The sequence below is a fragment of the Porites lutea genome, chromosome 2 (assembly GCF_958299795.1).
Source record: "Porites lutea chromosome 2, jaPorLute2.1, whole genome shotgun sequence".
In the NCBI taxonomy this organism is placed as follows: Eukaryota; Metazoa; Cnidaria; class Anthozoa; order Scleractinia; family Poritidae; genus Porites; species Porites lutea.
Window position 1 is genome coordinate 42915658 of NC_133202.1, and position 12941 is coordinate 42928598.

General features: G+C 39.3%; 1 protein-coding gene across 1 annotated transcript; it reads right to left on the bottom strand.

Moving 5' to 3' along the window:
- Positions 1 to 573: 573 nt before the first annotated feature.
- On the bottom strand, positions 574 to 2577 carry LOC140928683 (uncharacterized). The gene has a single exon (XM_073378463.1). The coding sequence runs from the start codon at positions 2402 to 2404 to the stop codon at positions 1454 to 1456; it is 951 nt and encodes a 316-aa protein (XP_073234564.1). The 5' UTR covers positions 2405 to 2577; the 3' UTR covers positions 574 to 1453.
- Between the last annotated feature and the right edge of the window lie 10364 nt (positions 2578 to 12941).

The window sequence follows — 12941 nt, forward strand, 5'->3', positions numbered from 1 at the left end:
TTGAGAGACTAATCTCATTTTCTTAAAAAATGGAGTGTTGCTTGTTAAAGCAGCGTCTTTAGTTTTGAGAGCAGAAGACTGAGGTTGAGTGAAAAATTCTTGTAATAGGGTGGACAAGGTAAAATGTCAAAGTGGGGGAGAAGGGGAAGGGCGCCAACCTACCAACTTTGACTTATGTGTACCTCAGACACCATGAGCCAATTCCGGTGATCGCCCTCCACCCTTCCCTCCCCTATCTCCTCAAACAATAGCACCTATGCTGCAGGGTAAGATAACCAATACTGCATATTGTCATTGGCCTTACAGATTTTAATCTATAGAGCGGTTTTCATTTGAGTGTCGAAAAGTAATGGGTTTTGCACTTTCTACACGATGCGATTGGCTTAAAAGATTCGCGCCATCTTTTCATCCAATCAGAAGTAAAACCAAAGCCAATTGTGACGCGCTCGCATGCATTTTCCCGCGCTTTGCGTCAGCCACATGTAATTACTTCGAGTTTTGATTGGTTCAATGTATTGTCTGTGTCCTATGTGATTGGCCAGAGTAATTACTTTGGTTTTGGTTTTACGACACTCAAACGAAAACCACTCTATTAAGAAAAAGAATTAATATATATCAGCACTGTTATTTGTTGTTGAGAGGGTGAGGCAAGACTGTACTCTTTCGAGTAAATAAATTAGTGTTCGATAAGGACTTCAATCCCCCACAAACTTGAAAGAAAAACACTGGAAATAATCGTTCAAAGTATAGTACTTTTTATTTGATGTTCAAATCAGTTATTTTATTCCTTTGTAAAGATAACAAACACTCAATAGTTTTGAAGCCAGTTTGGCAAATAAAAATGCCTACAGAGAACAGATTCCCATGTTCGTGGGAAACGTGAATGTGTGCCAATATTGCGTAGACATTGTATTTCTTTTACGACGATTGTAAATCTCAAGAGAAATGAAAAAATGCTGTTGGAATGTTTGAGGGGCCAATGGAGTTTGTTATGAGACGATAGGGTAGTAGCAAATAAACCATTAGCCTTACATAGAGGGGCTTGTTTCGGGTATAAGTTTGAGAAAAAAATTGAGTGAGTCTGTTTTTCTTTCAAACGATCAGTGAGTTGGAGTTTTGGATTTTAAAATTCTTATTTAACCTTTCCCTTGCCTTGGTTCACGGTGAAAGTCGCCATTATTGCTTTATTGCACTTATAAAGTTATTAACAAAAATGGAGCATTTTAGTAACGTTTCATTTTTGCAGGTACAACTAATATATTCTGAATGGACCTGAATGGTCTCTCAGTCACCCCGCAGAGGCTTCCCTAAAGCGCTTTGTGTAAATTTCCCGTCTCCTGAACAGCCTCCAGTGGTACAAGCAGTGCTTAGCAGTGTGACAGTACCTTCGAAAATAATTGCGTGACCATGAAAATGCTCACATTAGCTTCTAATTGTATTAAAGTAATCCTTTTTAGACGAAGACCTCTCTACCCTCTGATTTATCCGTGTACTTTTCGTGCTGTTGGTCAGTTTTGGGCATTTCAGACATGGTTATATCGGCGGCTGCCCGTATTTCTCTGTTCCTTCGAACAACGTTCCAAATCAAGAGGAAGATCTTCCCAACGAAAAACGTGCATGACACGGCGAGAAGAACCTCCATGAGGGCGTTGTTTGTGCGACTCACACGGTTCAAATTAAAAATCACGCTGGTTACAAAAGCCCAGATTAAAACAGGATAAACTGTTAGAGTGTAAAGGAGGTGTTCTTTAAAAAGCGTGTTCTCTAAAATAAAAAATATCACCATCCAAAGAGCGAGAATTCCGAGAACAGTGGTGACAGCATATTCTTGCCTTATTCCGTGGAGATATGTCATGTTTAGTGCGAGGCTTCGAAGAGCAGCCACGGTCACCCAGGTCGCATACACTGCGATGCCGTTGTTAAGGAAGAGGTGTATAAACCAGAACTCGTAACGTCGAATATAGTACCGTTGCTTGTACAAACCAGAGTAGCTGCAGAAGAGGGTGGCGTAAAGGAAAACCAGTATTGCGAAAACAAACCCCGTCGCGGGGTTTATAATGTCCCAGCTCGTGAACTGCGTCCAAGCCATGTTAAAAACGGAAGCCATGGTGAAGCAGACAAAGAAAAGCGGCGTTAAAACGTCCGGAACATTTCTTTGGATGTGGGTTAGGCTGTAGAGAATCCACAATGATGTCCATGCGTTTACCAGCTTCCAGATCTCAAAAGCCCACGGGGTTGGATTAAACTCTGTATAGTATTTACGTGCCATTTGCGCCAAGGACTTGTTTCCAAATAGAATTCCGCTTTTGTTGTTGGACGCGTAATTCATGACCAAGAGAAGGGTGTACATGACTAGGTTTAAGATGATGCATAATGCCTTCAGGACACGATAGCAAGATGCCATTTACCCGGCGCGTTGGTTCGCGTACTTGTCACCGTTTGATATTTTACTGTCAAAAGAATGTCTAACAAACATTTTATCAGACCCCATCGGCAGATGAAAGGGGAGGAGACCGTCTCGAATTGCCTAAACAGACAATGTCATTCAGTTTGCAACACGAAAAACTGCGACTAATAAGAAAGGAACGACAAAACTTCAAACCGTCAAAGAGCATCAAAGATTGAGTTACAGGGCATTCGAAATTCTCTGCGTTCTTCTCCCGATCCCCCATCTTGCTCCGAGATGGACTTGGTCTGTCGACGCCCATTCTGACATTCTCTCATGTTTTCTTGAACCTGGGATAGAAAAAAAAATGAAAGACTGTTTTTTCCCCGAGCTGATGCCTTCGCTTCTCACGTCTGTGTCGTGACCCTCGCAGGAATAATCCCCATAATGCCCTTTCGGGGAGGCTCCGCCCGATAGGGGTACCTTTTTCAGGTTTCAGCGGTTATATGAAAGGGTAGGGATTTCGCTATTTGAGGGTTTTGAAAGGGCATGGAAATCTGCCATTTCGGTGGGTAAAAAGGCTTAAAATGGCTAACAGATGCATTTTATGACTGTGTGAGAAAGTCGAGGAAAAGTTCTGGTTTTGTGATTTAGGCATTTACAGCAGGGATGCAAGTTCTAAAATTGTGATGTGAAAGGGGCACCATTAATCAAAGAAAGGTATATTCGAAAGGGGTACTTTTTCTGTCAAAAATGGAAAAGAAAAGGGTGAGGGGGTTTGGGCATCGGGGCGGAGCTTCCCCGTATAAAACTTTGTTGGGTACCCCCCCGGAGATCGTGCTTTTTCTTTGTACATAAACTGACGCTAAAGCCTCTGTCCACAGTCAAAGACCATACAGCTTCATTAACAGGTAAGGCGGTGCGCGAGAAGACGTTGCTAAGCTTTTTGCAAAAATTAGCAATTATTGGATGAGGCCGAGAATGATCTGAAGAATTATTGAGATCGAGGAGGATGTTATTCGCCGAGGTCTATTACTTATACACTTGCAGGTCAGATGATATTAAAAAAAACTGCTCAAATCGCGTTGAAACTTACAAGGAAGAAAACAAACGAACGACACCAGGTAAAAATATTTATACTTTATTGTCAACTTTTACCCGATTTAGCTCATTTATCTGATGTAAGTTTTATTTCCATAACTGTAAGCTCGTTTCTCCCCATAAATATCTAATTATTTTAAAGCTTCACTGAGTCCCTTTTTCCTTGGTAGTTGTCAGAATTTCAAACTGTATTTCATTGTAAAATGGCCGTTTTTATGCTAGACTTCCAAACGTCGAACCGTTCATGAGACAAACCAAACGGCTCTAATTTGGGTCGACCTAAATTAAGATCACCTGTTGGGTCAGACGTCGAACTTAAGACGCCTCGAATCAATCAACTGAATCAGATAAGTAATAAATTTTCTCCCAAACGAGGCTAGATATACATTATCATACAAATTTTTAATCTATTAGTTTAGTTTGTCGCGTGTGAAGATCGATGTTTGTCCCGGAGACGATCTTCAGACGTTCAGTTCCGTCTAAAACAGACGGATAGAACGCGTTGGACAATCCAAACTCATTCAGACTGATGAACTTAACTTAGCAAGACGTCGAACTTTTCATGAACTTAACCCACTAACTTTAATTCGTCTCATGAAGAGTTCGACGTTTGGCCTAGGCGAAAGTCATCTTAGAGCGACTTCAACGTTTAGAATAAAAACGGTTAATACAACAGAAGCATTTAACGTTTGACGACATTAACGTCCTCTCTTTAGTTGCGTCTTTCCAACTCACTCAACACTCAGACGTTAACTGAATGCATCTAGTATAAAAAAACTGGACCCCATAAACTGGGACACATTTATGCCAAACCCGTTCAGAAATGACCGGAAAGAGTCAGTGTTTTTTTTAGCTGTCTTTTTTTTTTTTTTTAGACAAATCTGGGTTTATTTTTACCGCTGTTGTCTACTTTTATGTGTCTCGTCCTTTGACGTCTTAGATGCGTCTGCACAACTTAAACGTCTCTAGCATAAAAACTGCTTCTAGAAAAAAATTTATCCTTAACTGCAAAGTATTTGGGACAGTAAAAAGAGAAAACGCATCTGTCTTCCCTAGTGATTTGCTGATACCTCCCGAACTCAATCATAAGATTGTGGTTGCTTTATCGTGATTTCGTTAATGCCCACCTCTCTTTTAGTTTACTGGTGAGAGGCAAATATAGTGCCTCAGATATTACCGCATTTACGCGATTAAACTAGGTATATGAAAGGGGTACCATTTGTCAATAGAAGATATACGAAAAGCGTAACTTTTTTGTCAAAAATGCTACATAGAGGGGTGGGGTATGGACCTCGGGGCGAAGCCTCTCGTATAAAATTTTATTGAGTACCCACCCCCCCTCCCGCATAGAAACGGTCAGTTTGGTTGCTGCGAACGAGTATTAAAATTAGAGGTAGTTGGGTCGACGGCCACTTCTTTTAATAGCTTCCGCAGGTTCTGGTATGGTTCCACGGTTAAACTTATTCTGTGACAACATAAATGGCTGGACTAGTTGGTCCATGTCCTTTGATGGTCGAAGCCATTACTGTGATACTGTAGTTTGTCTTCGCTTTCAGTCCAGTCAGTTTCAATTCTAGAGCTGGAGCTTCTACCTGTTTTGTGGCCGTTACGTTTTGATTCATCATTGCATAAGTGACATGGTAACTTAAAATGTCCCCGTTCTGCTGATTGGTTGGGACCTGATACCACGTGACCAAGATGCTGCTTGACGTTTTGTTGGCTGCTTGAACATTTTGAGGAGGAGCACCGGGTACTAAAACGACACACCCAATTTGTCAATACAAATCAGTAATTAGCAGTGATCTCTTCAACAACCATTAGAAAGAAGTTACTAGCCTTTTCGAGACACACACTGACAGTCAGAAGAGAAAGGTTAAGGGGGGATTACAGTTGAATTTTGGGGGAATTGGGGTTGAATTGAGAATGAAAGAAAGAACTGGGATAAAGGAGGGTATACACGTAAACCATTTAGTCCGCTAATTGGCTCAGGGCCACCTTTGTTGTAGTGTCGGACTCTCTGGTCTTTTGTCTATAGCTATTAATTATTCACTTCAAATTTTAATTTTTAGCTAACCCTAACGCTAACTGTTTTCTCATTTTCCCATAACTTGTAACATTTGCTCTTCAAACTTTCATTGATGACAAATGTTCTAATATTCTCCAAAAAATTCTAAAAAAAATCATCGTTCCAAGAACTTCAGGATGAGTGATTTATTTTTAAAATCGAATGACATTTTGACAAGATTTTTAGGAAAAAGTGCAACCTCGTCCCCAAGGCTTAATCACAAATCAATTTCTAATGTATTTTTTCTGAAAAGCCGTCAACCAGTGAGGATGCAGAATTGACCACAGGAATTCATACATTACCGTTCATATGAATATTTAATGAAGACACGTGACCAGCCGATGCCAGGGCCTTCCCCCCCCCCCCCGCTCCACTCATTTTTTTAGGGAAAAGCCTTGGAGACGACGTTGCCTATTCCTATGGAGTTTGCAAAAATATTGAATGAATATAAGAGCTAACCATCCTCAATCAGTGCTTAACACTAATCATTATACATCCTCATTTAGCGAGGAAGACGTGACGATAGTGACGCGCAGATCTGAAAACCGACTTGACCAATAGCAGAGCATCGGAAATCGCGTTCAGTGCTTTCTCCACGTACGCTTTCGCGTTCTCATTAATGTCGCCTTGTCCTTTGCTAGATCTGCCTATTAACGCGCCTCCAGAGCCAGGGTATCGTACAGGAAGAAGCTATTCGCAACTTTATAAACGATCGAGAAGGAGGCTGGACCAAGTTAGCTTTCACAAAGACTTCTAGGATTGGCCAATAGCTGACCTGCGCTTCCCCAGCAACAATCCCAGAATCAATTGCGGGACACATTTCGGCTCTAGCTCTCTTCTCGTTTCTTAAGCGGCGCATGCTCAAACGGCATAAATACTTACTGTCCTGCTCCGTAACTTCTGACAATGGTTCACTGGCAGGTCCATATCCTCTATTAGTGGCGGCTGACACTGTAATGTTATAATAGGCGTTTTTTTCCAAGTTTTCAATCTTCAAATAGCGAATCAAGCCGTCGACTTCTTTGTTCTGTGTATTATTGTCATGCTCATACTTGTATTCTACTTTGTAGTGATGAATACGGCCGTATCTTTTACCATTAGGTACCTCATCCCACGTGACCAAAATGCTGGTTGAAGTCTTGTTGAATACTGAAACATTTGCTGGAGGTGCCGACGGTTCTTAAATGATAGAAAATTAGACACCTTTAGATAAGACCAGTAAGAGTACGAGGACGAGTTTTTTTTAACACGACGTAGTGTGCGCGTGGGAAGCTTAAGCTACAACGAAAGCGACGGCTACTAAAACGTCACTTAAAAAGTCAAGTCGCGCTGCTTCAAACTTTATCGCGCTGTCCATCTTGCGTCGTTCAGTTCATCAAATGCTGGCAATTTTCCTGCTTTGGAGTTCAATTTTTAAAGACTGTATCAAAGTTCAGGAAAAGAAAAAGAAAGTCCGATCTTGTCATGACTGTTCACGTCCTGCACAAAACGTGGAATTAGGCATTTTCACGTGGTGGTCGTGCAGTGATACACGTGCAGAGCTGTTATTTTGCCAATCTAAACATTTCTTTTTTTGCCGTTATCGTTGACCTTATCGTTGCTTAAGCTCCCTATTTTAGCTGGAAAACGTGACAGCCGTCGTCATTCTATTACAGGTTTTAGCGAATGTCGTAGTGGCCGAAACAAGTACAATGATTATTTAGTGTTAGAAGTAATATCATTTTGTGTTCGGTAGAGGGCTTATACAACCTCAATCAACCTCAATCCTTTCTTGTGTACGCGTAAAGTTAAGAAAAAAAACTTTTTACGCAAGTTTTAATTCCTTACCTGAATTTAATTCCCGGAGTTGAAAGGCAGAAAGTTCAGTAACATGATTTGAAATCGTATTGAAATCGTTGCCTAGAAATATTCTCATGCCATACTTGTTTTGGTGTTCACGGCAGTTACGCTAAACGCTCAATATCACAATGGCAAGCCAATCAAAACTCTGAAATAACTGCATGATGTACATCATTCATTTTTTCTTAAAAGAGTACATGGTTATCAATTTGTCCTATTTGTTAAGAGGACACTTAGAGGTCCAAGTGCCACTCTCTCTAAATGACGGTAGTTTAGTTTGGTTCGTTTAAAAGGAACACAGCAAACTGTTACAGGAAGAGAAATTTTAAAACAAGTCTGAATGTCGTAAGTGAAGTGACATTCAAGTGCAGCACTCCGGGATGTTAACAGAAATGGTACTTATTTGCTTCGCTGGCCCGATAGAAAGAGTTTGGTCATAGAGGTTACTCTGCAGAAATTATTAGCACTAGTAAAAATTTAAAAACCACACTTTCGAACTTACTGTCGTTTCGGGTTCTCAAGGTAACAGCATCGCTTTGGGGGCCATCCCCGTTCGTATTGGACGCAAGTACTGTCACTTTATACTTTGTGCTTGGAATGAGACCTGTTAGATTGGCGTATGGAATCAAAACTGTTTTGGTAACTGGGTCGGCTATCTTGTCCGCTAACGACGTGTAGTTCACTTTGTAGCTCTGAATCTCGCCGTTTTGCTCATTGCTTTGGACTTCGTCCCACGAGATGAATATGTATGTTTTCGTTGTCTTAATTTTCTGAATGTTTTGAGGACGGTCAACAGGCACTGAAAAGAATAGATATTGTTTAAGTACGAAGATATATTTTTCAGTTTAGTTTTCTATACTTCTTGATATTATTCCAAGATGAAATTAAACAAAGAATCTCCTTTGAAGGTCTTCAAGTTGACGGGGATATCAATTTTGTGTTTAGTTCAATAGGATTGGCTCGATAGAGCGTTTTTACATGACGTCACCTCCTTTTCACGTCTCAAAACTATAAAAAGGCAGCCATAGAATTCTTAGGTGTGACATCATCAAAAATAAATTTATGAAATATAAATTTGACTCAGTTCATAACACATTAGGAATCGAGTCAAATTTAGAAGGATTTGTTTAGAGTCATCGAAGCATAACTACGCTATTAAATATCTCAGAGACAATTTGCCATGAAATGGTAGTTTTTTTGGCAAGTAGGTCTCTTGGATATTGTTCTTTCAGAATATCCTCACAAATCCCATAATTTCGAAAATATAATTTTTATGACGTCATCACTATAGAACTCTATGCTACTGTTGTGAAACTGACCACGTGATTGAAAACCAGGGCATTATCGGGAAGTGTTTTCGAACTCACTTACTAAAGCTAAACGTTGAACAAAACTGGGTGACGTCTGTCTCAATTAAGTTCGACTAAATGAGTTTGAATCGACCGACCAACACGTTAATGTTGTATCCGCCTTCCTCAGAAATGTGTGGCTGATTGATCAGCCGTTCACAGCTTCATTAGTTTGACGTCTGACCCGACAGACGAGCTTAATTATTGGGCTGCCTGTGGCACTCAATTATGGAATGGGCTTATTTTTGCGGGGGGTGGAGGGGGAGGGGGGAGGGGGGAGGGGACGGATCATTTCAGGTCGTCTGGAACGAACAGAAAGTTATTGCGTAGAGTTATTGGCCCTGGGCTCCTAATAGTATATATATCTGTATCTCATTCCACAAGTTAGGTTTAGCTGGACACTCAGTCCGGATAAAAGTGTTATTATTATATACTTTTCAAGATATTAAACCACTGCATTGCACAGTCGGCAGCCCAGTGAGCTCACACTATATGAGGGTCTTGTTTACGTTAGCTTGGCCCAAAAGATTATACTTTGTTTTTTTGTTTCGTCTTAACAGAAATTGACAGTTTGGTCTTGGCCTAGCAACAAGAACGGAGGAAGTGTCAGTTACAGAATTTTTTTAAAAAATGCGGCTCAAATGCCTTCATAGATATTCTTAAATTTTCCGTGTTCTGTCTTTTTGGCTTCATTATGATGTGTTAAGAAAACGAAATATAAATATAATTTACCTGCCAAGTTGACATCAGGATTCCGGTCCGAACTCGTGTTATCATTCTGCTATATATTGTGCAGAAAAACCGGGTTAAGATAGTTTGTTATACAATTTTACAATAATTATTAACATCTCTTGTTATTAATCATTCAAAACATATCCCCGATTATTGGCTAAAGCACACGCATAATTCTCCATAACCAGCTACTGATGACCAAATTTTGAAGAATTTTTGCGTTTAATGAATCGATGACGTCAAACGTGCAGCTTTCTTGCAGGTTAATGCACCGTTAACCGAGAAGACCTGGGGACGAGGTTGTGTTTTTTTTCGTTGTGAAAACAAAAATGGCGGACAATTCACTCGTTTCAAGAGTTAGAACTAGGCGAAATAATAGCTAAAAACATCGCAAGAACAGCGAGAAGACAACCCGACGAGCGACATCTGCTATCTGGAGAATGATATTTTGCGGAGCTGTTTTTAAACTAGGAATTATTTTGAATGAATGATAAAACAATTATTGAATTCGGCTTTCGTATGAAGCATTATGGCGATCTCGGAGGGTGAAAAATGTATGTCACGTACATCGAAAGACGACCAAGATATAGAAATTAAAACACAATATAACGTAACAAATTAAAAGGTAGTGAAATAAAACCCCTAAAAATAATATTGACAATTGTATGTGAACGAAGACATTGCTTTATTCATGAAATCATAGTTATTAAAGTGGAATGGTTATGAAACCCGACAGACGTCTTTGTCACATTCCAGAATACGGATGTTTTGGACCTGAATGCGCACAACGTTCAATAACACTCTTATCGTTTTGATCTCACTTACCAATGAAAACATCGCATTAGTTTATTTAGAACAACAACAAAAAAAGGATTGTGCACGGTTAGAGAGATTCCAACATAAACTTCGGCACCGTTGTTTTCAACTTTGGTGTTTGCCGGCTTTCATAACCAGTCTCCTCTACTAACTATAGAGTGTTTTCACATGACGTCATAGCGGCCATATTGGTGTCCCAAAACAATGAAACGGCGGTCATGATGGTGTCCCAAACCACTCCTGTGGGAGTTGAAGTCTTTTCTTATGCAAACGCTTTCTTTTGTTCCAATAAATTAGCATAGATGCTGGCCACGTGAGTGAAAACACTCTATAAATGATAAAATATATAAAAACACTAGCCGCGAAAAAAGCGAAAGCACTACGGGTTTCCAGCAGAGTTTTGATGAACCTTGACATGACGCGATGAAACTGTTTTGAACTGGTTTGACTATAAACTGAGAAACGAACGGAGTTTGTTTTGAATTAACGTTAATCAAATATTCAAATGCGTCGTTGTAAAACAAATTGTTTTAAAAAGTGCTTTTAAATGTTTGATTTTGGTGAAGAATTTTTTAAAATGATTACTGTATATTGGCAGCCCCAAGGCAACATTCTTGTCAACTTTTCGCCAAATGCACAGACTTGCAGTTAAAAGGAACTAACTTTATACCAAATTACAATGGTAACAATCACGTTTCAGCCAGGGGTTAAAATCAAAGAAATGCGCACAAAATATACGTACATAAGTGATGATAATCCCGCAAAAAATAAAGTGCAACGTCAATTTTGGTCCCGTGGATTTAACGCCAAATCCATGAGCCCCCGATCATCGAAAAATAACGAATTTTAATATTTTTCTTTCTATCAAAAAGAACGAATTATAATACACTTCTTTCTACCGAAATGTGTCGAGAAACTTTTAGCGGACACTTAATTACGTTCTAAGTTCGCAGGTAAATGCTACTGGCAGTCGTTGGCAGGTGTACGACTTGCTCAAGTCGTTTACGTTTAATCAGTAAAGCTTGTGAAAGAATCAATTATTTTCTACCAGACTTTCAGGAAAAAGACTCTAGATAATATGGTAATGCTATGTAATATTGGACAGGATGTTCAAACATCTTTCCAAATATCCACCCATCCAAGAAAAGGTTGCTAAAATAACTATAAGTGAGCTGGAGAAAGCTTTTGAAAGGGACTGTGGGGAAATGTATTGAAGCAAAGATCAGAGTAGATCTCTCTTCTTGCATAAGATGTCATCGTTCTAAACTCTCTAAAAACATCTTTTTTGTTGGAAATTACTCTAAAAAGGGCGTTGGAAAGCGTTAGGAATATAAGCAAAAGCTCTGATATTATGGCCAATGCACCGCATTGTTTTAAAAATAAGGGTATAAATTGTGAAAACGTCTTTGGAGTGCACTGGTAATAAAATTTCTTAATGAATTATACATCGTAAACTTTCCACCCTTTAATCTGGAGTCTTTCAAAGAAAGGTTCCTGGTGATGACTTTCTCGTACAATGTAGGTTTAGATTTAAGTAATGTTTAAGAACCAAATGAATTTAAAAACCATCTTTAAGTTTTTAAAATGGTCATGTTTCGAAGAGTAAGGTTTCAAGAGTGTAATACTTACGCTACATTCACGTATCCTCTGAAATATAAAGTCGGGCGAGTAGATAAGGGACTTTTCTATATTGCACAAGTCCTGCGGCGCACAGGCGTTCAATTCACATAGTCCATTAGCTGCTGCCGATTTGTTATAGTTATATGAAGTACATCTTGGATCATAGTAGCAAGCGTGAATGCATTTTAACCAGTCATCAACGTACAACGTCTGATGGACATGACCCACCAAGATGTAACTGTTTTCAGTGGCTGGTTGTAATGCGGATATCTTCAGTCTCTGGCTTATAATGAATATAAGTTTGAGATAAAAGAAGTTCTGAAGCATTTTTCCAATGACAGAAGTTTTTTTGGTGGTTTGTTTTACAACAGCTTTCTGGTAACTGTTACCAGTACACACTCATGTCCTCTTAGATGACGTTGGAAATCGCTGTCATATAAAATGGCTGAACTGCAACATTTGCTGATTTTTTTATCCTTAGTGTAATTGTATTATTCAGGAACAAAAGCGACTGCACCTGGCATCCCTTCGAAGAATTTGCATGTTGTTCATGTATACCTAATTGCAATAAAGTTGTCATAGAAAAATGAAAATGGAGAATTAAATAAAGCTACGTAAAAAGGAATTAAGTGAGCTCATTCAGAGAACTGGTCAAAAGAAAGACTAAAGCTCAAAACGTCTTTAAAGTGCTCAGTTTACCTTCTCTTAACACAATTGATGCCAAATTGAAGCATTATACCTTACCCCAAAGCTGTTTTGAGGATTAAGAAAAAAGCACAATGTGATTTGCATGGCAAATTAGTTTCTATATGGCATTTAGGTTTTTTTTATTTTTGCTTTAATTTGTATGACAAGGTTACTGTATTTAAGCGTATACCATAACCTCTAACCGAGACCTTCGACAAACCAGTAATTGAATTTATTTTAAGTTTCTTCTCTTTCCTTTCACTGAAAATGACTATTCCTTCGAGGTGTAGTTGTAGAAGTTAGCCTTAAATACGTAAATACGTTTTTCCTGGCTAGATCAAATGAC

Bases quoted from the DNA above. Each gene is read 5' to 3' on its own strand.
- LOC140928683 (XM_073378463.1), bottom strand. From the start codon at position 2,404: ATGGCATCTTGCTATCGTGTCCTGAAGGCATTATGCATCATCTTAAAC.